The sequence below is a fragment of the Eschrichtius robustus genome, chromosome 7 (assembly GCF_028021215.1).
Source record: "Eschrichtius robustus isolate mEscRob2 chromosome 7, mEscRob2.pri, whole genome shotgun sequence".
NCBI lineage: Eukaryota > Metazoa > Chordata > Mammalia > Artiodactyla > Eschrichtiidae > Eschrichtius > Eschrichtius robustus.
The window spans coordinates 112602310-112629718 of record NC_090830.1 but is presented as its reverse complement, the minus strand read 5'-3'; the positions used below and the strand labels follow the sequence as shown (position 1 = coordinate 112629718).

The 27409-nt window shown below is 49.9% G+C and overlaps 1 protein-coding gene and 1 non-coding gene across 4 annotated transcripts; one reads left to right on the top strand and one right to left on the bottom strand.

Annotated features, from left to right (window-relative positions):
• Window positions 1–720: 720 nt before the first annotated feature.
• PPRC1 (PPARG related coactivator 1) lies at window positions 721–15600 on the bottom strand. 3 transcript variants are annotated; one of them, XM_068548437.1, is made up of 15 exons: window positions 15435–15600; window positions 11378–11566; window positions 10688–10834; window positions 10466–10567; window positions 7469–10352; window positions 7125–7178; window positions 6238–6295; window positions 5394–5464; window positions 3668–4391; window positions 2551–2700; window positions 2374–2440; window positions 2129–2250; window positions 1734–1885; window positions 1349–1448; window positions 721–943 (listed from the first exon to the last, which is right to left on the bottom strand). In XM_068548437.1, the coding sequence occupies exons 1-15, from the start codon at window positions 15585–15587 to the stop codon at window positions 904–906; spliced, it is 5013 nt and encodes a 1670-aa protein (XP_068404538.1). In that variant the 5' UTR covers window positions 15588–15600; the 3' UTR covers window positions 721–903. The 3 variants fall into 3 exon arrangements, with proteins under 3 accessions (XP_068404538.1, XP_068404539.1, XP_068404540.1); XM_068548438.1 differs by lacking the exon at window positions 721–943 and having other exon boundaries at window positions 1047–1448; XM_068548439.1 differs by lacking the exons at window positions 721–943; window positions 3668–4391; window positions 5394–5464 and having other exon boundaries at window positions 1047–1448.
• Window positions 15601–17975: 2375 nt separating this feature from the next.
• Window positions 17976–18095, top strand: LOC137767925 (small nucleolar RNA SNORD22). The gene has a single exon (XR_011074612.1). It is a non-coding gene; the product is annotated as a small nucleolar RNA SNORD22 (small nucleolar RNA).
• Window positions 18096–27409: the final 9314 nt, after the last annotated feature.

Below are 27409 nucleotides of genomic sequence, written 5' to 3'. Positions count from 1 at the left end.
AAGGTACCACCCCAACCTCTGCACTCCCACCTCCGTTACAGAGGACGCTTCAGGTTATCTGTGGTCGTGGTGAGGCGTTGACCTTCAAAACTGCCCCTACCTCAATCATGACTTGCCCATGAGACAACCCTTTCCTCTCTTACATAACACAGCCTTAGGTCAGCTCCATGAAGGGAAAAAGGGGTTGTGCACCAAACCTGAGTGACAGCAGCAATCTCTTCAAACCTATAATCCTGAAAATAACCCTTCTACCACCTGGGGCACAGCCCACACTATGAACCCTCCCTGTGGAAGAACTAGAAAACCCCTCAACTGCCTCTCCTTTTGTCTTGAGTACTCAAATTTATCAATCACTGCCCAGGCCTGACAAGTTAATTCCAAGTTCTATCTTATGTCAGTTCATATTAGCAAACAGCAATCCCTTCAGTCCTATGCACTACCCCTTGACTATTTCCCATTCATGCCCCTCAGGGAGGTAAGGATCCACTTTCTCAAGGGACACACCTCTCCTTTGCCTTTCTCAGGCATTCCCCTGTCCTTGGTATAATTCCTACATCTCCCTCTTCCCCAAAGGTCTATCCACCTGCATGCATTCTTTAAACATCTGAGAACCTGCTGAATGCCAAGCATTGTGCTCAAGCTATTATGGTCCACATACACACAAGCCTCAGTTTCAAAAACCTTTATTTGCAACAAGTGTGAGCTTCCTCTGGGTCCTTGATATTAAAATTCCTTCCTGGACCAGTAGCACCACCCTTGTCGGAACTGCAGAATCTCAGGCCCCATCCCAGAAGTCAGAATCTGCATTTTTAAAAGATCTCCAGATGATTCAACTGCCCTTTTAAAGTTTGAGAGGCACTCCTAGATGACTGATATCACTGACAACACTCTTGAGGAGCAGTTTCAAGTACAACAGGATTCTACACCTGACCAAAGAGGGGTCCTAGGAATTAAACAGAGGTAAGCATGTCCCTGTTGTGTTCAGAGAGGAAAAGTGACTTGTCTGGCACTACCACCATAGAAAGAAGCACAACAGCACTTGGCAGTTCCCTCTAGTTCATGTTTATTAGTCTGCATAGTGACTTCGATTTTCCAAACACTGGGGGAACCCCTCAACCCCATCCATCTTACATAGGAATGCAAGTTAATGTGTTTCAATGCCTATTATAAAAAACAAATACCGCTTTAAAAAAATCTGATTTAACACATTTTTATTTCACTTTTTTCCATTTCTTTATAAAACAGTCATCTCCTCACTAGCAGCTGTCTCCCCTAGACTGGGGGAGGGAATGGAGGAGGTTGGGCACCTCCAAAGAAAAGGGGGTGGGGGAGAAGGGCCCAGGGTTACCTCCTGAGGTTCTTCTGGGCCTGTTTCAACAATGTGTCAAAGTCAAGAGAATCAAATTTGCTCTTTACAGGAGCAGGGTCAAAGTCTTCCCGGTTGGAGTCTATAAAGGTAGAGAGAGACAAACATCAAGGTCTCTGAGTACACCTCCCAACCACAGCGTCCTCAAATGGCCAGCTACCTCTCATGTCTATAATGGATGGAGCTAAAATCACCTGGATATTAAGTCAAAAGACAGGTGAGCACCCCTTTCTCCTCTCATCCCACCCCTTAGGCTCTTCACGTGTCAGAGGAAGACAAGTCTGCCTAGCTAGCGCCCCTCTCAAAAGGCTGGGGACCTTTTGAGGGAGGAGATGATACCAAAGGCTCAGGGCGTCCCTCCACTCACCAAGATCAGAATAGCTTCTCTTGCAGAACTGCCTGCGGCCCCCAAAGCAGAGATCAAAGGGCTGTTCATCTGCTTGCCTCAGCTTGTGGCCACTCTCGATGGCTGCAAATGCCTCCTCGGCATAGCGATAAGTGACGAAGCCATAGTTGTCACTGGTGGGAAGGGTGAGACAGAGGCTGACATGGCTATTTGGGCACATGCCATGGAGAAGAGACAGCTCGCCAGGGTACAGTAATGGACTGGGGTGGTTCTTCTCATTCCCCAAATTGCCAGCCCTCTAACTGTAGAAATGAAGGTGCCTATGTTGCCTAACACACCAGAGCAAGGGGGAAAGACAAAGAAGCATCAAGATAGATAATGAGACAGGACATCCTGACCTTAGGGCCCAACCTCACCCTTGGACACGGAAGTGGATGGTGCACTCCTCAATCTCTCCAAAAACAGAGAACCTCTGTTTCAGCTCTGACCTAGTCATGCGACCAGGTATCTTCCCAATGAAGACCACTCTTCTCTCTTCCTATGTTAGGTCAAGGAAAATTGACACACCATGAGCCAAGGCCATAGCTGCAGATGGCTCTCTGAGCTCATGTCATGGCTCAGGGACAAGCCCTCTCCTCCCAGGACCTGTTCCTCTACTCACTATTGCACGCTCCTTCTGCAGAACTCTCTGCCTTTGGTAATGGTCGTGTGAACGATAAGAACTGTACCTGACAAGAGGAGAAGGTGCCATCAGTGCCCCAGACATTAGGCAGCTCAAGTCTCAGAACTCTTAGGCACCTGCACCCCAGATGCACCGACTCCCTGAAAACATGCTCACCGCCGCCTCCTGTCACTTCTCCGGCGAGGAGATAGAGAGCGGGACCGACTTCGGGAACTAGATGATGAGGATGAGGAAGACGAGGAGGAAGATGAGGAGGAGGAAGAGGAAGAGCATCTTCGGGAACGTCCAGAGGAACTGCAACTGGACCTGGAGAACAAAGGGGCACACAGGAATGCTGGGAGCGGTGCAGGTATATTCCACTTACCTCACCTTGGCCCCAGCCCTGCCTCCCTGTCAGGAAGCTCAGGACCAAAGGCAAAGCAGAGCAGAGGAGATATAGAAGAACTCTTCACAGATGACCAAACTAAGAACCTCATGAACTTTAGATGTTCTAGAGTATTTGGGCACAGATCATACTTATTTTCAATTATGCAATTAAAAATAGAAAAATATTTAACAAATCAGAAAGAATAAAAATAATGGAGACTTGGAGATAAAGGGCTGGGCCCTAGGTCTTACAATTCGCTGCGGGTGGGGAGGGGGGCAGGCCTGGGTCTCTGGGATCCTGCTCCCCTCATATGTCTCATAGGAGTACTATGACCACGGCATTTAGGGGATGCGCTAGACCTGCAGTAGGGGACATTTCTGAAGATAAGCTTCACCATCAAAAACCAAGAATTCTTCATTGATTAAGTGGAAAAATTTGGGTCTATTACTGAGAAAAAGGTACTGCCAGAAAATAGCTGAGGCCACAGTGACACCCAAAGGAACTGTCCCAGACTGTTTCCTCAACAGATGATTAAAGGAAGGACTGTTTGCCATTCACAACCCACCAGCCCACCATCCCACATACTACCAGGAAAATAGCAGAAATAAGGACTGATACAGTATGCAAAGGAATCAACGTGGTCAAGATCAAACCCTGTCTCCCCAAGGCAGGTCTCCAGGAAGGAGGAGACCTCAGAGACATCCCAATCTCCAACAGGGGATAGGAGCTATCTTCTCACAGCTTGCCTCCTTCAAATCCAGGAAAGGGGGAGAAGACAAAAGCCAAAGACAGAAATAGAAGCCTTAGTGCCTGAAAATATCAAAGTCAATGTGCTAAAGCTTTCAGAGTAAACCAGAGGAGAGAACTTCCGAAGTGGAGAGAACCTAACAGGCCATCAGAGCTCACCTTCGCCACCTCTTGTGTGGGGGGGAGAGGGACCGGGACCGGGACCGGGATGAGGAAGACGACGATGAGGATGAGGAGGAAGATGCTTCGCTGGTCCGGTTGGACCCAGAGCTGACAGAACGGCTGCTGCGGCCACGGCGGCCTTGCCAGCCCCGGCTTGGGGGGCTGGCTGACCTGCAGGCTTTTCGATAACAGCGTACTGACTGCTGCTTGGCTGAGGGATCAGGGAGAGTCCTAGTGTTCATGTCATTCCGGCAGGGTGAGGCCTCAGGGGACAGCAAGGTGGATGGGGCAAGGCAAGGGGCTGGGGGATCTGCCTGATCGTTGCTAGTCCTGTGATCAAGTGGCTTCTGGGAGGCAGCTGTGCATGGGGGCAGCGGGGTGGCTGGGCCCAGGGACAAGACAGGTTTGATGGTGATATCCTGATGGCGTTTGACATTCCATCGGGAGCCCACCTCTGGAATGACTAGGGCAGGCGTCTTTTTTGGGGGGGTCCTGCTCCGGACACAATAGTCATGGTCCCCAGAGCCCACATGGACTGGACTAGGGCCATGGACCCCTTCTTGGAGGCAGGCTGCAGCTGGATGTTTGGCCTCTGTAACTCCTTCAGGCTTCAGGGTTCCCTCCTGGGCGGTGGACTTAGGAGATTTGGCTTTGGCCAGCAGTGAGACAGCAGCCAGGGGCTTCCATAACTGATGGGGAGGGGTAGCTGGAGGGGTGAGCCCTGTGAGGGGAGGGAGGATGGAGATAGCAGGATGAGATCCGATTCTACACTTCTAAACACTGTGAATATAGGCTCCAGAGATCCCCACTTCATCTCACAGAGTATACTAACAATGATCAACAGCCCAACTTCTCCCACTGTTACAACGGCTCCTTCCCCTGAGTTCCCCATCTTGGAGACCAGCAGTAGAAACCCAACCAGCTACGGTCCTCCTGAACTGTTCAGCCTCTCACTGCCCAAACCTAGCTGGTGGCCAGGTCCTGTCTGTCCTACCTCTTCATTCTTAGACTCACCCCCTGCCCTCAGAACTGCCTGACTTCTGGGCTGCATCTTGCCTGAACTCATGTAATCGTCTCCTAATAACCTCCTACCTCGGGCATCACACCTGTCCACCTGTCTTCTACATTCCTGCTGGTGGGAGCACCCAAAAACCAAAGTGGTAAAGTTTTTTCAATTGCTTCTTCAATGTATAGTATAAAGTCCAACCAGCTTAACATGGCATTCAAAGTTCCCATAACCTGACCTCCTGCTTTCCACTCCAGCTTTCTCTCTTCCTTGAGCTCTGCCCAGCACCCTGATCAACCACTACACTCCAGCCAAAATGAACCACTCACAATTTCCCAAAACATACTGGGCTGGCTTTGCTTCTCCAGCTCACTCAAGCCATTCCATCTACCTAGAATGCCCATAAATCTACCTGATTGGTATCAGTGATTTTCTCAAGCCTCCGCTTTGAGGATTACCTTCTATATAACCCTGCCCTGACTGTCCCTCTTCAGATCCCACTATAAGCCACACAGGCTTCTTTAACACACAACATCTGAAACTCAACATGCTCATTTGTTTACACATCTGACATCTGCCCCCTGGACTGTGAGAACCTCAAGGACGAGGATCAGATCTCTGTATCCCCAACACCTACACACACTTGGTGCAGAGCAGGCTCTAAAAACATTTACCGCATAAACTAATCAAAGGCAGAGTTCCCCACCCTGAACCCACCTGCCACGTTGGCCAGTTCTGGGGCTTGTAACCGGTCTAGGGGCCTCTTCTCCTGGGGAGTGTCAACGCTGCTGGCGGGGGGAAAAGGGAAAGCCTGGTTCATTGCCTCCTCAACATCTTGTACATCTGCTTTGCTCACAAAGCAATGGGAGAGGGGTGCGTGCAGAGAGGAATGGGGGGCGCAAACTGCCCCAATCATTCTCCTCCAGCACAAAAGGGGTCTTAGTGACTGAACTTTATGTAGGTTGGGTCTCAACTCAGCTCTGCCCTATTCCTGGATGACCTTGAATACCCCCCACCTCCTCCAAGCCAGGAGCCTCTCGTGCCCGGCTCAAACCAACCCAAAATCAATGTGGAGGAAAATATGCTTGGCAAAACAGGATGGGGTATCATGAACATGAAAAAAAAAAAAAAGGCCTCTTGGTGCTGGAAGAATGGGGAACAAGGAGGTCTAGGATGCCTGTGCCCCCCAAGGAGTCAGGGGAGCCCTAGCCATGAATATCCTCCCCCAGTTTTTCTTACACCATTACCAGTGTTGAGCAACCTTAACGCCTGTTAAATAAAGGAAAGAAATCCCCAAAAGCACGACTTGCCAGAAGATAAAAGGCATCACCATTTGGAACCCCAGACTGGAATCAGCCAGAGAATGGTACATATATATCCTCCTACTTCACCACTCAAGACAGTACCCTGTAGTGATGGGCTGAGCTGGGGGTGGGGAACAGGGAAAGACTAGAGCGGACTAAATGTCCCTGTAACAGAGGCATCCAGTTGACAGTCCTGGAGTGCCGGCCGGCTGCTGACCAACAGCTGTAGGGTAACTCACTCATGTCCCCATACTTACCCTGAGTTTCCTACAGCCAGGCTGTCAGCAGGAGCCGGGGGAGGGCACTCCTTTTTGGCTGCAAAGAAACCATACTAGTTAAAAGCCCAACCAGATGTTCCATACTGAGGAGGTGCAGAAGGGCTGGCTTTGAGACCCAAAGGAGGAAAATCCATTTTGCCTACATACTCCATTTGGGTCTCCCCAGAGATCCATTCTCCTCCAGTGGGTACCCAGGTATATTTTTAATCATGTCCCTTCTCTGCTCAGAAACAAGCACACTCCCCACTGAACCTGGGGAGTCCAAACTTCTAAGCCTAGCATTCCAGGCTCTACATAACCCACCTAACTAACTTCCTAGTCTTATAACCTACTCTTGATCTACACTTATATTTTCTATTTTGCCTTGTACTACAGATACCTGTTACCAATTCAGCAGTCATTTCTGCAAATTCTTCTCCCCAGTCAGACCATAAGCTCATCTGAGAACAGGACGTTAATATCTCCCGCAGCACCTAGATCCATGCCTTGTACTGAGAAGCTGAGCTATCCATTGCCTTTCAAATACACCACATGCGATCTTTCCTATACCTCTGCCTTTATTCACCACACAGTCTCTGAATTTCTGTCTTCCAAGGCTCACCTGGAGAGCTACCTCCCCAAATAACCCAACCCACTTGAATCTCGCCATCCATCTACTCTTTATAGTTCTTGCCATGCTGTACTCACCACTCTCCCTGGCTTAGATTGTGTCACAGGTAAATCTTGTCTTCCCATTCCAATTAGGGGGCTGCTCTAGTGGCTGAGACTCCCCTTCTCCCTCCCCCCAGTTTAAGCAACTACAGGGCTAGGCCCAAAGGAAACATCAACAAAAAAGGGTTGGAGCAAAGCTACCCAGGTTTCCTCACCTTCTGATTTCTCAAATTGCTCCAGCAGACTGGACAGGTCCGATGCCTCAATTCCTGTGGAAGCATACAACACAGCCCCTATCAACTGAGTACACAGGTCCCAGAAGTCCCAAGTCACCTCACTTCTTCCCCTAGGCTCCCCATGCCCACTGTACTAAGTAAACCAAGGCAGCAACGCAAAGCAGAAAGAATCAAACCAACCCAGACTTCTACCTCTCAAGAACTCTCCAAAGAAATCCAACAAAGGTCAGTCCCATCAAGGTAGTTTATCCTGTTTTATGGAGGACACTCCTCACACAACCCCCATGCCATTCTTCACACCAACTGAATGGTGTGGCACTCACCAATCTCACTGATGAAAGCCTGTACCACATCCTCAGGACCCTGGGTACGTGGGGTAGGCAGAAAGGACAGTGTCCTTAGACGGGCTGGGTGGACAGCAGGCAGTTTGGTGGTAGTGCTCTGCCTTGGTGCAGATGTGGGAACAGCCTTGGCAACAGGAGAGGGTGCCTTCTCTCTGGGCCTAGCTTCCTGGGGCTCAGGCTTTAGCCTCTCTGATGCAGGCTCAACAGCCACACTCTCAGCAGGCAGACACAGTGGAGCCTTGATCCGAGGGCTGTGCACCGGGGAGGACACCTTGTGTTTCAGATGGGGAGATGCAGGCACTGGCTTGACCTCCACCTTGGTGGGCTCTATCTGTGGAGCTCCCTGGCCAGCTGCCCCAAGACTGAGGGGAGGAGCCATCGGCACAGTCAGTACACTATCAGGAGGGCCAGGTGGGATGCCACTGGGCTCCACCTTGGGTGAGGGAACAGCTCTTCCAACAGAGGTTAGAGGCAAAGAAGGTGGGGGAACAGTAGGCCAGAATGGAGGGTGTTGCAGCCCTGGGCCCCATCCCAAGGGCCCATAGGTACAGCTGGAGCTATAAGGTGGGACTGGGGCAGGAGGAGGTACCCAAGGCACATTGCAAGTGGAGGGCACAGCATAGGCACCTGGAGTACCAGACACTAGGGGCACCGTTGGTGGAGGGGGCAAGCAAGGATAGCCAGAAGGGGACAAGGGGGGATAACAAGGCCAGGGTGGCACAGGGGCATAGTGAGTAAAGGGATCAGGTGGCACTGGCCCCACAGACATCGGAACACTAGGAGGCTGCAAGGGTGGTGGGGGCAGACTGGGGACACCTTGCCCATTTGTGGGAAGGGGCAGCATGGGGGTCATGCCCAGCCCACCCGTGGGAAATGGCAGGGCAGTGGGCATTGTGGGGGGCATGGACTGCACAGCAGGAGGTGGAGGTCTTGCTGGCAGTAGCATCTCTTGGGACGGCACCTGCTCAGTGGGAGTTGAGGTCATAGGTTTGCCTGCAGGTGGCTCAGGACTAGGAGAGGCAGGGCTGGGACCCACAGGTGCAAAGCAAGCCTCAGAAGGAGCCTCAGGGCTTCTCTGCAGAGTTGTCTTCTTGGCTGGGGCTGGTGGGACAAGACAAGGGATGTCTGCCAGCCCTGTGGGAGTTTCTGGGAGGCTGGGCCACTTCCCAGCTGGGGGCTGGGGGTTCCTCTCTTCTGCCTCTGCCTGGCGCTGCTGTCTTCGTCGCCGGTACTCAGACAGGCTAAGAGGCCGAGGCCTGGCTTCCTGGGTTGTGGCACTAGTACCACTTTCCCCCTTCAGAGGACCCATGACCTCCTTGACTTCAGGATTGATGGCTTTTGGGGGGTCTGAGGACTCTGACTCCAGGAGGAGCTGCGGGGCTGGACTCCCCTGGGCTGATGACACTGCACCACGTCTGGGATCAGTTGGCCTAGACTTAACTAGTACAGGGTCAACTGGAGCCAGGTCATTGGGAAGAGAGTCAACTTGTACTGGCTTGGCTAGGACAGGGTCAACTGGAGGCAAGTCATCTGAGATGGGAACAACCACTGCACGGTCAACTGCTGCTGAGTCAGGCAGAACTGGGTCAATCAGCACTGGGTCAGCTGGGAGAGGGTCAACCAGTTTAGGGTCAACAGGTACAGGGTCAGCCACAGTGGGATCAGGGTCAATCGCAGTGGGATCAGCTTCAACAGAGTCAAGTGGCATGGGGTCAGCTTGAGCAGAGTCAACCAGGGAGAGATGGGTTGAAACAGGGTTGGCTTGGATGGGGTCAACCAGGCTGGGGTAGAGGTCTAGAGGACCTTCTTTAGCAGGACTAGCTTGTCCAGCACTACTCTCCAAGTTCCCAGAGCCAGGCTTCTCCAAGGCAGCTGCCCAGGCCCGAGCCCAAGCCCGGGGCTTCCCTCTACCATGGGGAGGCGCAACCTCTCTCTGAAGGTCCTCCTGAGACAAGCTGCCTCCCTGAGAGGTCAGCTCTGTAACTGCTGTAGACTGCCCACGAGAGGCTGACCTCAGCCTCCTGGCATAACCTTCTGCACAGGCAGCTGGCTGCTCCTTGATCTTCTTCCTCCTGCCCTTTCGAGCTCTCTGGGAACTTAGCATTGCGTTGGCTGGTGGGTTCTGAGGCCCCTTGGGTGCCATTGGCTCCATGACCTCCCTGGGCTCCAACAAGCAGGCTGACTCCAGCTTTTCCTTTGAGTCCAGTGGCAACCCCTCTTTCTCAGGGCAGAGGGCTTCCCTGGGCACAGCAGCCTCTGTCTCTGCCTCTAGTGCAGGCATGATCAGCTGCAAGGCTGGACTGGCCTCTAGCGAGTCATCCAGGAGGACAGGCTGGGGTCCAGTAGGGATCTGTCGCACCACAACTGGGATCTCCAGGTCGTTGCCAGCTGTGGCCGCCTGGCCCACAATCTCCAGCACCACACAATCCTCAGGCAGTGTCAAATCATCTGGCTGCTCTTGAAGCTCATCCTCAAGTGCCGTCAGGTGGGTGAGGTTAGGCAGGCAGTACGGGTGCATGGCCCGCACCAGCTCACTCAGGGAGGAGATGCTCTCATCGCCAGCTGTCTGCACTGCCATCTCTGCTGCTACTGCTGTTTTATCTTCCTCCTCGGGACAGGCCAGGTGCATGGGGAAGTCTGCGATGCTGCTCACAGAGTTGTTGAGCTCCCCAGCAAGCATCTCGCTGCTGAAGCCGGCCACCTCCTCCTCTTCTTCCCCATCACTACGCTGCTGGGGAGGTGGGGACTGGCCCCAGCGGGGTCTTGACCTTGGGGGTCTCCAGCTAGGAAGCTTGGGGGAAGAGGTCTCCAAGAAAGAGGGTGGAGAGAAGTCCCAAGGAGGATCTGTGAGAGACATCTCAACCTACAGGAGAGAAGATAAGACATAGGAGTTTTCTCCAGGAATATCTTTTCCCAGACCTGTCCCCATATATTCTTCCCCCTGGGAGTCCATGAGGCTCCCTAGGTCAGGCTTACCCCACTCACTCTACTGCTGCCTGTGCTGGGCCCCAATGGGTCAGTCGGTGTGATGAGGTCACGTTCTGGGGGTGTCCGAGAGAGGCTGAGCAGCCTGTGCAGCTAAAAGGGAGAAAAAGACCTGAAATCTGTTTGTGCTTCAGAACTTTATGAGTAGGCTCATGGACATGGTTCTAACCTTTGCACCAACCACACACCCCCTTCCCCTCATCCCACACTTACAGAGGAGCCCTCCCGAGGTGACACAAGCAGCTCTGAGTCAGGAATGCTGTCAAATGGAGACAGGTTCTCGGAATCTGCATTGTCCAAGATCTCTGTTAGAGCTGTGAGCAGTGACACTTCATTCTGGTCCTCCAGAGATAACCTGCTCTGCTCAGGAAAGACAACAGGAAGGTCCCACCACCATCCCTATGACCTACCAGGCCACTGAGAAGGACTGGATGCCAAGAGAATCCCTCTCCCAGGCTCAGTTCAGCTCAATTTGCCAGAGAGAGATGTTAGTACCAGGAGGCATGGGTTCCAATCTCATTTACTACCATCCACCATCTCTCCAGTGTCAACAGAGACCTATCAAAATTGAGTCTTGAACTTATGTTTCATACTCCCTACACCCTCAGGTAAGATGTGGGATGCTCAGCAGACAACCCTTGGCTAAGCTGGAATTGGACTCAAAACAAAGATCAGAACCCTCTGAACATGTAAGTCAGGGGCCCAGGCAGGGTGAAAAGCCTTGGATGATAATCCAAGTCTGCCAGGGCATCCTCTTACATGGGATGCAGCCCAACTCTCACCGAGAAACAAAAACACACTTCAAGGACTCAGGCTGAGTATCTAGGAACCAAGGTGCTAGGAAAACAGAGCCACTGAGCCAAAGCTCCTGCCTGAAGACCTCCAAGCCCAGCCCCAGCTCACCTCTCCAAGGCCACCAAAATCTTCAATGAGGGAGATGAGGGAGGCATCCATATAGCTGTGCATGGTCCCCAGCAGTGTCCCATCCTGCAGTATCAGCTCCTCCATCTCTAAGTCCTTGTCCCTCAAACAGGGGCCCAGCCGAGATAGACTGACAAAGCCAGAATCATCCCCCTCCTCATGCAGCAGCACCTGGGGCAAAAGGGGATAAGGTCAGAAAGGCACAGTGAAGGCTGCAGGGCATGGGCCCTCGGGGGCAGCTGATTTATACACTCTGTAAACCAGGTACCCAGCCCTCCACCAATGGCCTCAGACTCAGCAGGAGCCCCAACACACTCTGGACTTGCTGGGCGGAGAGAAGTACAAACTATGAGCCACAGCCACAACCAGATGGCAGTGTTCAAGAACCTTCTGGGAAAAAAAAAGTTTAGACTCCATCCAGAAACACTTGGAACCACATGAGATTGATAAACTGGGGAATAAAAACATCAAAAGGACCAAGATTGTTCAGAAGAGTTATCTGCTGGCAGTGATGAAGACAGACATTCTGAGGGGCACACCAAAGGAGAGGAGGTCAGCAAGCAGGCAATTCCAACTACAACCACCTTACCTCCCTCAAATCCCACTTAGGTCTCTCTTCTCTGCTTAGCTCAAATCTCACCTTCTTCAAGAAGACACCTCAGGCTTCCCCAACGCATCTCTCCTCACACCCCGAATTCATACGTGTTCCTGTACCACTCACTTTTCTGGCAATCACATCCTACCCCCTTCCCTATCCCATGACATTCCTTGCATCATTACTAAAACTATATTCCAAGTTCCTTTGGGGCAAATAACCCTTTGTATTCTATTAGCTTATATTTTTCTTGGCTCTTGGAAGGGTTTAAACTGTGCTTATACTTCCTGGTCACCCACCATGCCTGGCACAGTGTATCGCAGTATACACAGCTGAGAGTCACACTTATTTCGAACTTCTATTTTGAAGGCCCTACAGTGTGCCACCCAACCTCTCAAAGGTAGTCCCAAGGGAAAAGTCTCTTCCCTACCCCAACCAGGTTAGAGCAAAAGAAGAGAAAGCTTGATTTGGTGGATGGAAAAGCCCCGCCCCACCCCACCTCTTCCCTGAGAACCAACAACATCTTCAGCCTTGTCAGGCAGGGAGCCATCCGCCCAGGCCTGTCAAGAGTGTGGGCGTGGGCAGGGCCAGAAGTGGCTGGCAAGGCCGGAGGCCAGAGGCAGGGGTATCTCCACTATACGAAATTATAGATGATGCAAAGGCCAGAGAACAGGAACAAACACAGACAAGCCAGTCTTACCTCTCCTTTGGCAGCAAAGGGAAACTCTGTACCTCTTCCAAAAGAAAAAAAAAGCAACAGGTGTGACTGCACCCCCCCCCACCCTCCTAATCAAGCTGAAGAGTAACAATGCCTAATGAGAGAAGAGGATAGATAGGGACACTTTAGGAGGCCAGGCCCAGAGATGAAGTAAAAGGTGGCAGGTTTTAGGCACTAACTCCTCCCAGGCCTTCACAATCCTGTAATTACAACTAGCAGCTGAATAGCACCTCGCTCAGCAAACACTCCCAGGTGAGCAGAGAGGCTGCATCTCTTGCCCTGCCACCTACTTGACCCAGCTACTAGGCCAGAATCTGAAGACACTGTCCAGCTTTATGAACCACCTATCACCACTTCCATCAGGCAGGTACTGGAGCCCCAGTCACAGAACCCCCTCTTTACCTGACCTCACCCGTCCCTCCCCTCAAACCCCAAACAGCACAGCTCCCAGAGTACCAAGATCATGGAGAGGATAAGCTCAGGCTAAGAGTGTGCCAGCCACCAACATCTCTTAACTTTAACAACCTCCCGACTGGCTTTCCCATATCCGGCTTGTCCCTGCAGGGTTCAAAACCAGCTACAAACGTGAAAATACACATTTGATCACCTCTTGAGACACTCTCTAATCCCTCCAAGGGCATCTTCCTGCTCTTAGCACTAGGTTTAAAGTCCTTAAATGGCTTACAGTGGTCCTGGTATTCCCCAGCAGACTCCTCCAGCGTGTCTTCTCTCACCACTCTGTCTGTCTCTGTATACACCAGCCATACGGGTTTCTCCAATAAGCCATGTTCTCTCCCACCTCAAGGCCTTCACACACTGTTCCCTCTGAGGAAAGCTCCCCCTCCCCTCCGCCCCCCACAATCTCACCTTAAAATGTCTCTTCCCAGACCCTGCAACGTAGATTACTACTGCTGATTATATAATATGCTGCACTTTCCTCTGTCCCCCTCATCATTATTTATTGTCTGTCTAACCTGATAAAAACATAAGATCCTGGAGGACAGGGACCATGTGTGGTTTACCATAGTATCCCCTATGTCTAAACATAATGGAATCTCAGTAAGTTGCTGGCTGATTGACTAGCTTCCACATACTCATCTTTGTGTGTGTGTGTTTGTGGTGAACAATCTCTCCATAAGACCCTCTCCAACTCCAAATGACTACCTAACTTGGACTACAGCTGGATCATGGATACTTCCTGCCTCTCCCCCACTGCTGCTGGGTGGGCAGCACCAGCCCCACAAGATGTGGCCTCTGAGAAAATAAGGGAAGAGCGGGTGGGCAGCTCCCAAGTTAGAGCCCCAGAAGCAACTCCCCACCCCCACCCCCAAGGGCCTGGATTGGTCTGCTATAACTGATATTACCTGGCAGCCTGCAGCCCAACTCCCAACTAGAAACCAAAAAAGAAAAAAAAAAAAAAGCTTTCAAGGACTCAGCTTAATTGCTTAAGAGAGATAACAGTTCAAACTAAGTCTTGCCGACCTCCACTCTGGGTGGGAACTTTTAAGAAGCCCTGGTGAGGAGTGGGACGATAACACTTTTAAGTATGGAAACTGAAGACCAGGAAAAAAAGAGTATGACAGAAAGAATGCCCCCCCCCCATTTAGTAAACGTTCAACTAGTGTTGAGTAGTTCTCAGATCGCCTCCAACTTTTGCCATCCCCAGCAAAAATTCCAGAGAAGCTTAAACACAGACCATCTCAAATTTGTCTGTATCAATTCACAGGAGCAGGCCTTAGCTGCCTCCTCAAAAGAGATGCTTGAGGAAAAGTGAGGGAAGGAGAGGATTCCCTTTCTTTAAGCTTGTGCCATGTAAATGATGACACCTCCCATGCCCCTTGAATTACGAACGAGGCAGGACTGCAGGCAACAAAAACGCCAGTGCCCATGACTCACAACCCACCCCAAGCCGGTCGGACAGAGGCTGCCACTCCACAGCCCTTCAACCTCAGCCCTCTACCCTCCCCAACACACTCCGCCATCCGCAGGGAACAGACTACCCGCACACCTGGAAAGTCCTTTACCATCCGCTGTCGAGGGGCGACGCGGACCAAAGCAAAAAGAAAAAAACTCCTCCAAGGCTCTGGGCAAAGTTGATTCTAACAGCCCCTACCTTCCTTCCTTCCCAGCCTGGGGCCCCCAGCGCCGATCGGAGATGGCGGGACCGGCTGAGACACACCCAGTTCCCGGCAGTGCGGCTCCAGCGCCGATACGAGATGCCCGGCAGCCTGGAGCGGGAGCCACGTGGACATCCCCTCCCCGCCCCCACGTGGACCCGAGGGCCTCCCCCCCCCCCGCCCAACCCACGTGGGTGCCGGGGCCGCCTAGAGGGGGAGGGGAAGCAGACAAATTATCCCGGGAAAATCGCTCCCCCCCACCCCACGTGGCTCCGAAAAGGCACTGCGGCGCTGGGCTACAGGCAGCCCCCACTCGGCATCCTTAGAGAGAGGTCTTACTCTATTACTCTAAGTCCGAGTCCCCCACACACAGGGGCCAGGTTTCCTACACCCTGCTCTGCCCCTCCGGCGTTCCGGAGGAATCGCCATAAGGACCCGCCTCTGCCCGCATCCCCCCAGCAAACGACCCAGGTCCGCTCGGTCCAATCCGTCTTCCGCAGCCACCCGGCATCGACTCCCGAACGCTTCTTCCCTTTCCTGTGGCGTCCACGTGTCACCGCCCGGCACACGCCGCTTTGCTGCCAGCCGCGGGCCGCCCGCCAGTCTCACCTGCTCCCCGCCACTCACAGCGCCCACAGTGCCATACGGCGCTTGGCTCCGACTCCCCCAACCGCTGCTGCGCACTCCACCGCCAGGGTCGGGGCCGGGGCCCCCACTCGGAGGCGGCGCGACTCCGTCTCTTAGTCCCCGGCGCGCCGCCATCTTGGCCCCTGAACACCCGGCGCAGCTCTGATCGCCGGCGCCGCCTCGCCCAGCCGATTGTGGGAAGGGAACTACAACTCCCGAGAGACACTGCAAGACTACGGATCCCAGAAGACTGAGTGGCGATACCCATTTGCACCCGGGAAGAGGGCACTGGCCCCGCGAGGGAGCCTGGGAGTAGTAGTCGCGTTCAGCAGAGCCTGAGTGGCACGTGCTATAGGCATACTGTAATGCATTATTTTGTGTTGCGCGGGGGGACCTAGTTGGGGAGCGCAAGGTAATAAGGGGATAATTACCTTTTGCGTATCTTTTTATTTTCCCAATTTGTCCAACTGTCAGACTCCCTCTTTGTCTGACGTTTTACCTGCGGCACGTTCCTTTCTCCTTAGTCCAAGTGGGCCTGTGTTTTGAAACAGCACCCCCTCGTGGGCACCCGCACTCCAGGAGCTAAGCCTCACCCGCTACACTGCGGCACTACCGCGAGTTCAATCTTAGAACACAGCATTATCAGTGTCTCTCTGAGCTACTCAGAAACCCACGTTGGTGTCTCATTACCAAATTTACTTCCTGCTACTGCAGATCATCTTGCTATCTTCCAAATACAACAGGTGTTTTCCTGCCTTGTGGAAAACTTTAGCCTCAAAACATCTTTGATGCCCTATTTTATCCTGGAAAGACTTTTTGGTCATCCCAGCCAACCTTGATCCCTCTCTGTATTTCTACAGTCCATCACTATGTCTATTATTTACTCATTTGCCATTTAGAAGCTACTTCATATTGTTTCCTTTTTCTTTTTTTTCTTTTTTTTTTAAGTGCTATCTTAAGCTTTATTCATTAGAACTCTATAGTAATACTTAGTAGTGATAAAATTAGTCCAGATTTATAATCAGGATATCTTTTAAGATATAGTTGTGTCGGGCTGGGATGAATTGGGAGATTGAGATTGACATCTGGGTCAATCTATTTCATACGCCGCTGCGTATGAAATAGATAACTAGTGAGGACCTGCTGTATAGCACAGGGAACTCTACTTGGTGCTCTGTGGTGACCTGGATGGGAGGAAATCCAAAAGGGAGGGGATATGTTCACTTTGCTTTGCAGCACGAGCTAGCACAACATTGTAAAGCAACTGTACCCCAATAAAAAATAAATATTTAAAAAACATATATATATATATATATATACAAACACATATAGTTGTGTCACCCTTTAAGATGTACCCTCTCAAATTTACAAAACAGAGAAAAAGAGCAAAGGATTCTAATAAGCTTAATATTCTCATAAATTTAAAATACAATATATATTACAATAATGAGTTTTAAATTCATGAAGGAAACAACCATGCATAATAAGATGTTCTTAGATTTAAATTGAAAAAGACCCTAACCTCAAAGCATCACTTCAACATTTTCCAGAAATAAATTAAAAACCCCCTGCAAAGAAAGATCCCAGCGTTCTGAGCTTCTGAGTTTGAACAGTGGTAACATCTTTTTTATTATGATTTTAGGCAGCCTCTCTGCTAATGGGTGGGGTTGTGTTCCTGTCTTGCTAGTTGTTTGGCACAGCGTGTCCAGCACTGTAGCTTGCTGGTCGTTGAGTGGAGCTGGCTCGTAGCGTTGAGATGGAGATCTCTGGGAGAGCTTTCACCGTTTGATATTACGTGGGTCCGGGAGGTCTCTGGTGGACCAATATCCTGAACTCGGCTCTCCCACCTCAGAGGCTCAGGCCTGACACCCGGCCGGAGCACCAAGACCCTTTTGGGAGGTCTGAAGTCTTCTGCCAGCGTTCAGTAGGTGTTCTGTAAGAGTTGTTCCACATGTAGATGTATTTCTGATGTATCTTATGTAACTCCAAACATGAAGGCTTTTTCCTTTTCCCTTCTGTGACAATTTCGGATGAAGATCACCGTCGCCCGGCCTTCCCCTTGTCCATCTTCTCCTCCTCTTGCTGGAATCGCAGTCGCTGTCTCTTTTTCTTTTTTTTAAATATTATTTATTTATTTGGTTGTGCCGGGTCTGTTGCAGCAGGCAGGCTCCTTAGTTGCGGCTTGTGGGCTCCTTAGTTGTGGCACACAGGCTTCTTACTTGTGGCATGCGAACTCTTGGTTGCGGCATGCATGTGGGATCTAGTTCCCTGACTAGTGATGGAACCCAGGCCCCCTGAATTGGGAGTGCAGAGTCTTAACCACTGTGCCACCAGGGAAGTCCCTGTTTTCTTATTTTTTAAAAAAGTTTTGTATTACAAAAGTTTAAAAATCACTTCAAAGAGTACAAAACTATTTAAGTAAGAAATATACTTGGCCTACAAATTCCAATCCCCAGATTTAACCCTTGTCACCTTTGGTGTGTATTCAGCCACACTTTTTCTATATATATAAAAACGTATAGGTCCCAGTGAAGAAACATTCAAACATTACTTCCTGTCCTAGTCCCAGAGCCTGTAAAGGTGAACCCACTGGGGCTAGCTGGAGAAGAAGAGGAAAGTTTGTTCCAGAAGGAACTGAGGGATCATAAGGATTTCTAAACATGGGAAAGGGAGGAATAAATTATTTGTCAAAAGTCAGTTGTGTATATTTTTTCCAGGCCCAAAGAAAGAACAAGTCACGTGTAATGGAATCTAACTCTTGGAGAATATCAATAGGGAATTTTCAAGTTATTTGTTACACAACCTAGCTGTTCTAATTAGCGTACAATCATTTCAGCCCCTCTAAATAAAAGGGTTTTGTTTTGTTTTATTTTGTTTTTGTTTTGGCCGCTCCACGTGGCTTGTGGGATTTTAGTTCCCTGAGCAGGGATTGAACCCAGGCCCTCGGCAGTGAGAGCGTGGAGTCCTAACCACTGGACCACCAGGGAATTCCCAGATGTGTTTTTTTTAACCTTAAAAAAAATGTATAGGGACACACATTGACCTTTGTTCAAAAATGGGACCATTCCACATGTATGGTTCTATTACTTGCTTTTTTTTCGTGTAACAATATGTTTGTCCATTCATTAACCAATATATACTGAGATCTTGGTGAGTACCAGTTCCATTAAAAGAATATATCATTATTTAAATGAATATGTAATTTAATATCATTATCATTATTTAAATTATATTTGTGATTTCTAGTTTTTCACTATTACAAATTAAGTTACAGTGAACATTCTTGTACATGTATCTTTCCTTTTTTTTGCTGTGGGATCTTAGTTCCCTGACCAGGAATGGAACCCACAGCCCCTGCAGTGGAAACACTGAGTCCTAACCACTGGACTCCCAAGGAATTCCCTTTTTTTTTTTTTTAATCTTTGCGTTTTTGTACACTCTTTCTATGGAATAGTTTCCTCGAAAGGAGATTGCTGAGTTAAAGGGTATACATGTATGTACATTTGAAATTTCTGTGGACAATGCCAAACTGCCCTTCAGGAAGGTTGTATTAATACACATTCCCAGGAAATTCCTTGGTGGTCCAGTGGTTGGGACTCTGCGCTTCCACTGCAGGGGACACAGGTTCAATCCCCGGTCAGGGAACTAAGATCTTACATGCCGCGCGGCACAAAGTATTAAAAAAATAAAAAATAATACATATTCCCACAAAAAATTCATGAGAGGAGAGGACCTCTTGTTATGGACTGAATTGTGTGTGTCGTCCCCCCCTCACCATGGGCAAAATTCATATGTTGAAGGGCTCCACACCCAATATGACTATATTTGGGGATAGAGCCTTTAAGAAGGTAATTAAGGGTAAATGACCTAATAAAGGCAGGGGGTCTAATCCACTAGGACTGGTTGCAGAAGAGGAAGAGACACCTGCAAGCCAAGCAAAGAGGTCTCACTAGAAACCAGCCGTGCCAGCTCCTTGATCTTTTTTTTTTTTTTTAAGAGGTAATTCTTTTTTTTTTTTTTAACTTTGGGTTTATTTATTTATTTATGGCTGTGTTGGGTCTTCGTTTCTGTGCGAGGGCTTTCTCTAGTTGCGGCAAGTGGGGGCCACTCTTCATCGCGGTGCGCGGGCCTCTCATTATCGCGGCCTCTCTTGTTGCGGAGCACAGGCTCCAGACGCGCAGGCTCAGTAATTGTGGCTCACGGGCCCAGTTGCTCCGCGGCATGTGGGATCTTCCCAGACCAGGGCTCGAACCCATGTTCCCTGCATTGGCAGGCAGATTCTCAACCACTGCGCCACCAGGGAAGCCCCAGCTGCTTGATCTTAATCTTCCAACCTCCAGAGCTGTGAGAAAATAAATTTCTGTTCTTTAAGCCACTTAGTCTGTGGTATCCTGTTATGGAAGCCTGGGAAGACTAATACAACTTCCTTTTAGTTACTTTTTTAAATTTTATTATTTATTTTATTTTTTTGGCTGCGTTGGGTCTTAGTTGCAGCATGTGGGATCTTTGTTGAGGCATGCGGGATCTTTCATTGTGGCACCCTGGCCCTTCGTTACGGTGTGCGGGCTTCTCTCTAGTTGTGGCGCAGCACGCATGGGCTCTGTAGTTGTGGCGTGCAGGTTCCAGAGCGCATGGGCTCTCTGGTTTGTGGCACACAGCCTCTCTAGTTGAGGCCCGTGAGCTCAGTAGCTGTGGCACCCTGGCTTAGTTGCCCCGAGGCATGTGCGATCTTAGTTCCCTGACCAAGGATCAAACCCATGCCCCTTGCAGTGGAAGCACAGGGTGTTAACCTCTGGACCACCAGGGAAGTCCCTTACTAACCTTTTGGGTAAAGTGAATCTGTTCACAATTTTCCCTATAAAATAGAGAGGGCAACAATAAAGTTTACTTCCAATAAACTTAGAAATAATTTGCCAGTGAGAAATCAGTAAGAACCAATACAGGGTGGCACAATTCTTCCTCTGTTGAAGAAACATTCTCTAAGAGATGCTCTGTAAATGCTGGTGATTTGGGCACTAATTACGGTCATTATTATAAGGATTAGGCTCTGGGAAGAAGATTAATGTTAAAGAAAGCAGAAAGCTGTGCCCTTTTTTCTTTATTCAGCATATGATAAAACAATATTCACCTACATGTGGTGTCTGCATGGAATCTACTAAAAAAGATACGAATATATCTCTAGGTCTCCACTGCCACCTAGACAGGAGTGTTGTGGCTACTAGTCTCCTTGGCTGGTGCATTCCTAAGGGCCAGGAAGGAAAACCTCAGAGACACAGGCCACCAAACATTGGGTGTCAATCACATCTTTGCCTGACTCCACATTCACCAAAGACTCATCTGATTATAATAACTGATTTCCCATATCATTTTCTATGCGGAGAGTGAGATGATCAAGTGAGACAAAATGTCCAGTTCACATGACATATATTTCTCAGTGTGAATTAACAAATCAACATTCTGGTTTATTTATTGAGTGCCTACTATGCACCAGGCAATGTTTTAGGCACTGGAGATACAGCAATGGCAAAACAGACCAACGAACACACAAAAACAAAAAAACCCTCCCTAACAGAGCTCACATTCTAGTGGGGAGACAATCTCCAAGTAAACAAAGAGTCAAAATAATTTCAGAGCACCAGAAGGGCTATCAGAAAATAAATGGGGGACTTGCCTGGTGGCACAGGGGTTAAGAATCTGCCTGCTCGTGTGCCACAATTACTGAGCCCGCATGTCACAACTACTGAGCCTGCGTGCTGCAACTATGGAAGGCCGCACGCCTAGAGCCTGTGTTGTGCAACGAGAAGCCACCGCAATAAGTCTGCGCGCCGCAACTAGAGAAAGCCCACGTGCAGCAACGAAGACCCAACACAGCCAAAAATAAATGAAGTAATTAATTAAAAAAAGAGAAATGGGATGGGACTTCCCTGGCGGTCCAATGGTTAAGACTCTCTGCTCCCAATTCAGGGGGCACGGGTTCAATCCCTGGTTGGGGAACTAAAATCCTGCATGGGGAAAAAGAGAAAAGAAATGGGATGGAGACTGTAAAAGGTAAGAGGGGACAATTTTATTTTATATGGTGTGATCAGGTAAAGAGGAGGAGATATTTGAAGTAAGACCTGAATCACAAGGAAGACCTAGCCATTCACAGAGCATTCTATGGTAAGAAGAACAGCCAGTGCATGGGCTCTCAAGTGACAACACATTTTTTTAAATAAATTTATTTTATATATTTATTATTTATTTTTTGGCGGTGTTGGGTCTTCGTTGCTGGCTTTCTCTAGTTGCAGTGAGCGGGGGCTACTCTTTGTTGTGGTACGCGGGCTTCTCACTGCGGTGGCTTCTCTTGTTGTAGAGCACGGGCTCTAGGTGAGCGGGCTCAGTAGTTGTGGCACACGGGCTCAGTAGTTGTGGCTCGCAGGCTCAGTAGTTGTGGTGCACGGGCTTAGTTGCTCCGCAGCATGTGAGATCTTCCCGGACCAGGGCTCAAACCTGTGTCCCCTGAATTGGCAGGTGGATTCTTAACCACCGCGCCCCCAGGGAAGTCCGACAACACTTTTTTTGTGTTCAAAAGGAAGACTAGTTTAACTAAGGAGTTCTAGAAAAGAGGCAGAGTAGTACCAAGATAATGTTTCATGTGTATTTAATTTGTGTGAGTCAGTCTCCTGAATCTGATGAATTCTGATTAACTTGCTAAATTAAACCTCCAGACCTGCAACACTAAGGACCAGACCTGTTGTCATTGAAAACCCCCAGGATGGCTCCCAATAACCTCTGCCTCCTGTTATTCACACTCTTATGTAGTTCTCTCCGCATTTGTACCAGGGTTGGTCTGTGTGACCAATAAGATAAGGCAGAAGTGATGATATGTCACTTCCAAGATTAGATGATAAAACAACTGAGGCTTCAGCCCAGGTGTTTTTGTTTCTCTCTCTCTCTGATCTCTTACTCTAGTAACAGCAGCGTGCCATGTTGTGAGCAGCCCCATGGAGAGTCCCATGTGGCAAAAAATTGAAGCCTCTGTCCAACAGCCATTGAAGAACTAAGGCCTGCCAATAACCACTAGAGTGAACATGGAAGCATATTCTCTAGCCCCAGTCAAACGTCAAGATGACTGAAGACCTGGACAACAGCTTGACTACAACCTTGTGAGAGACCCTAAGGCAGAACCAACAGCTTACCCACTCCTGGATTCCTAACGCTCAGAAAATGAGGGAAAAAAGATTTAAAAAAGAAAAAAAAAAAAGAAAGAAACCAAGGGAGATAACAAAAGTTTGTTGTCTAAGATGCTGAATTTGAGGGTATCTTGTTGCATAGTAATAGATAATTAATATACCTGGTTTACAGTTATTCTTTCAGGGAGATGCAAACTTTCAGGCAATATTCCTTTTAGTGCTTTATTTTTAGCCCCAAACAACCCACATTTGAGAAGTGGTTTACAGTCCGCAGCTTGCTGTCTCCTTGCAATATCCCTGGAAGAATTAGAAAAGTAGGGATTATTGTCCACATTCTACTGAGGAAGAAATTGAGGCTAAGGGAGGGTTAAACAATATGCCCAGGGGCACACAGTGAATAGAGTAGACTATGTTTTCTTTGGTTCCTCTGTTCTTAGTGGTGTATCCTCCACTGTACTAAGCAGTTGCTTATGGAATGAATGAATAGGTTTCATCCCATTTGGTGGCAATGCTCTGAAAGGGCATGGACCCTTCTAGAAGGAACTATTCCCAAATATTGGCATGAGTAAGAACCAAATGAGGCACTTCTTTAAAACGCAGATTCCTAGATCCCTTTCCTCCAGAGGTAATGTTTCCTCCACAAGAGGATGGGACCTTCTACATATTTAACAGGTTTCCTAAGACTTTCTTATACACTTTAAGAAACTGATTTGGCAGAGAGAGGGATGGTAATGGTAAATGGTGATGGTGATGGTGATAGTAAATGGACAAGAAGGGAAGGAGTCACGTGTTGGAGCAGCGAAAGATAAATCCTATCAGAATTCTTATAATTATTTAGTAAATGTTATAGGACACATATCAGGTTCTAGGCACCTTGTTAGGTGCTGGGGACAGAGCCATCAGTAAGACATATTTGCAATCTTGATGGAAAAAGAAGATTCGTCCTTGAAAGAAAGAGCAATGCCAATGAGTATTTGAGGGAGTTTCAGGGGTAAGAGAAATGTGGGAGAAAATAGAGAAGGCCAGGGTCAAGGTCAGGAGAGGGAGTTGGATGGGACAGGTTCTAGGAGCTGGAAGAAGCAGGGAACCCACCTGTCCTAAAGCAGTCTAGCCCATTGCTTCTGCTGTCTGCCTCTCCGTGGGGCTCCTCTTCCCTTCTCCTTTCCTTACCACCTCACCTCTTCTCACTTCCCACTTTGCTTCATCCCCATGTCTAGAGTCCATCTTGCACTAATGACTGTATTTAAAAATAATGGAATGCCATTGAATTATTCACTTTTTTTTTTTTGCCACTTCACATGGCATGCAGGAACTTAGTTCCCTGGCCGGGGATTGAACCCACACCCCCTGCAGTGGAAGTGCAGAGTCTTAACCACTGGACCCCCCAGGGAAGTCCCTGAATTATTCACTTTAAAATGGTTAATTTATGTCATGTGATTTCACCTCAAAAAAAGAAAATACCGGACTTCCCTGGTGGCGCAGTGGTTAAGAATCCGCCTGCCAATGCAGGGGACACGGGTTCGAGCCCTAGTCCGGGAGGATCCCACATGCTGTGGAGCAACTAAGCCCGTGCGCCACAGCTACTGAGCCTGCGCTCTAGAGCCTGCGAGCCACAGGTACTGAGCCTGCACGCTGCAACTACTGAAACCCACACTGCTGGAGCCCGTGCTCCACAGGTAGAGAAGCCACCCCAATAAGAAGCCTGCTCACCGCAACGAAGAGTAGCCCCCGCTCGCCGCAACTGGAGAAACTCTGCGCACAGCAACGAAGACCCAACACAGCCAAAAAAAAAGAAAATACTGGGTGCTCAAATCCATCCATCCAAATCAGCTAAGCCTGCCACTCTCCTGGACCTTGTCATTAAAGACCTTCCACATAGACTCATTGCCTCCCTACCACACCCCAGGGCTATCTGCCAGGCATCTGTGACTTCTCCTATTTTTGCCTGCAGCACAGTTTCCAGAGCTGCTCCAATGATGGTTTCCTCTTCTTCCCCAGGCCTAGTCCAAACTAGAAGTAAGGCAGAAAAGAGCACTGGGTCAAGTACTTGTTAGCTGTGTGACCTTGGGCAAGTTACTTAACGTCCCTAAGCATGGTTCCTCAGGGAGGTGAATCCACTTAACTTAATCACCCATTCAACAGTATTAAGATAATATTTCCTTAAAGGAAACAGGACCAATAGATCAGCTGGGGTGGGAGTGAGAGGAGTACCTTCCCAGAGGAGGTGAAGGTGTAACTGAGGTTTAAAAGGCATTAACTAGTTAGTAGGCAAAGAAGACAGAGAAGAATGTTTTACAGAAAGTTTGAATTTATTAACCTTCCTGAATCTGTTTTCTTGCTTGTTTAATGGAGGTAACAACATCTTCTTCCAAAGGTCATTATGAAAAGTAAATGAGATCTCAGGTGTGAAACACCTAGCGCAGTACCTGGCACACAGTGTATACTCAACAAGTGCTGTTTTTCTTCTTCCCAGCCTTCCACTTTCCACATGTGTAATCTAGGAGAAGGGAACCTTAGATTGAGAGGAGGCAAAGTCCCCTATAGGGTGGGTTATAAGCCCCTTTGTCCACTCAAGTGATTGGTGATCACCATGGAATCTGGCCAAGCTAGTTATTTGGAATGAGTGGCCTTAGGGGTGAGTGATTACAGGATTGGGGGAAGGCAAATTCATAGACAGTAGAGAGTGAAAGGGGTCCAGCCAATTCAGCCCACTCCTGAAACTTTTAAAATAACCAATAACCTCAAAGAAAGCAGAAAGGAGCTAATGTATATTGAGTACTGACTACATGGCTGGCACTGGGCTAGGCAACTGGGCATACATTGTCTCATTTGATTCTCATCAAGCTGCAGGTACCAATTACAGAGGGTAAAGCTAGAGTTCAGAATGGGGAAGTCAGTTGTCCCAGGTAATTTGCTAGTGAGGGGCAAAGCTGGAATTCAAACTGAGGTATCCAAAATTCCAGGCTAAGTTTCTGTTGCTTTAGGTTCCCTTTACTCCCTGTAGGGCTGACCTCTGCCCTGGGGAATGTGGGGAGGAAGTGGACACAGGCAGGGGATGCTGCCAAGGAAATAACTGGGTAAGTGTGGATGGCTTCAGTCATATCCCTCTGCAGGCGTCTATCTCGCCCTCCCTTGCCCCCCAGGGGGTGGAGATAGGGAAAGCTAGGGGTGGGGGAATCCACAATGTGGATGGAATGCTGGAGTTAGTGAGAGGCTGTGCTTACAGTTCCCTTCCCCCACCCTCTCCTGAGCACAAGGGAGGGGATGCCCATCCCTGGGCAGGCCTTCTCTTCAACTCCCAGACTCTGCATCTGCCCTTCGTTTCTTGCTCCCTCAGCAAAAGCTAAGGGGTCTCATAAACACTTAAGCTTCCACATCTGTAACCCTCCCCCAGCCAGTCAAGCCAGCTGTGCAGACTCTGGGCAGGGGTGAGGGAACCTTCACAATCAATCCCCACCTAAGTAACAAAGGGAAGGAGGACCCTCCACCCAGTCTGGGCCAGACGCCCTAGTAAGGGGACACCAGGCCAGGTCCCCAGCATCTACTCCTGGAGCCCACCCTGAAGCTTAAAGAAGAGAAGCTAGCAGCTGGGTACCCCCCAGAAAGGAGGGGGCCAACTCTCTCTTCCAGACCACTCCCCTCCCCTCCCTCCTCCCAGCTAATAGGTATTTCCTGTTTATGAGGCACTAAGGCTGGGCTTTTGGGAAGGGATGGAGATGGAGATGTTGCCCCCCACCCGGGCTGGGTTAGGGAATCCTTGAGGAGCGCCTGAAGGTTGGGAAGCTCCTCCCTGGGGCAGGAGTGTTCCTTACGTTGACCATCCGCATCATCCTCCCTTCCACCCCACCCCCTCCAACTGAGGCCCCAGCCCCTGCGGGTAAGGGGCACTGGAGGGGTTTGCTTCCTGTTCTTCCCAGTCTCAGAGGCCCTCAAAGGAAAGCAGCTTCCAGGCGATTGGGGGGGCGGGGGGAGGGAGGCTGAGACTGGATGGAGAAAGGGGGAAGGGAGAAGAGCATCTTGACTGATGAGTCAGAGTCTGCAAGGGTAAAGGACAGCCTACGGATTCCCCCTCCCCAGACCAACCTGGCGGTCATTTCGCTGCCCCCCCTTCTCCCAGCAAAACACAGATCCCAGGCAATTAAGCGAGGGAGGGCCGGGACCTCACCTAATTAACCCTTTTAGGTCCAGTCCCAACTGGTTTAGCAGGCAAGGGAGGGGTAATTAATTTAGGGGGGAGGTGAATTCAGGGGTTGCTACTAGAATTAAGATAGCGCTGCTTTCCCCACCCACGTTGGGGTGGGAGCGCATAACCAGGGGCCTCCAGATTAAGATTGGGGTTTCAGCAAAGAGCCTGGGCGGGGGAGTCGGCAGTCGCGTTTCCCTCCCAGAGCGCGGCCGGGGGTGGAGAGAGAGCTACATCCCAAAGCCCACCCTGGCCCCGCCTCCCCCAGTCCCGGCTCCCGCTTCGGCTCCTCTAAGCTCCCAACCCAGCGGCGCCCGGAGGACGGACACCCAGCGTGAGGCTTCGCTTCCTCTCCCTTCCCCTCGCCCGCCCTCTCCCGGGTCTCTGCCTCGGTCTCCTTTTTTAAAAGCTGCGTCACAAGCACGCCGAACCCGGAGCGTTGCCGGCCTCACGCCGCCCGCCGCCGCGCGGCGCACGCAAGTCGCCGCCCGCTGCGCCCTCGCCCGGGTCACTTTGACACTGCTCTCCCCGCCCACTAGCAGGCAATTAGCATATTAATAAAGCCCGGCCCAGCCCGACTAGGGCTGGTGAGCGGGCGCCTA

Coding starts and splice junctions, on each gene's coding strand:
- PPRC1 (XM_068548437.1), bottom strand. CDS start 15,587: ATGGCGGCGCGCCGGGGACTAAGAGACGGAGTCGCGCCGCCTCCGAGT. Junction 10,835..11,377: donor ATTTTGGTGGCCTTGGAGAG/GTGAGCTGGGGC, acceptor TTTCCTGAGCAG/AGCAGGTTATCTCTGGAGGA. Junction 2,441..2,550: donor AGAAGTGACAGGAGGCGGCG/GTGAGCATGTTT, acceptor TCCTCTTGTCAG/GTACAGTTCTTATCGTTCAC.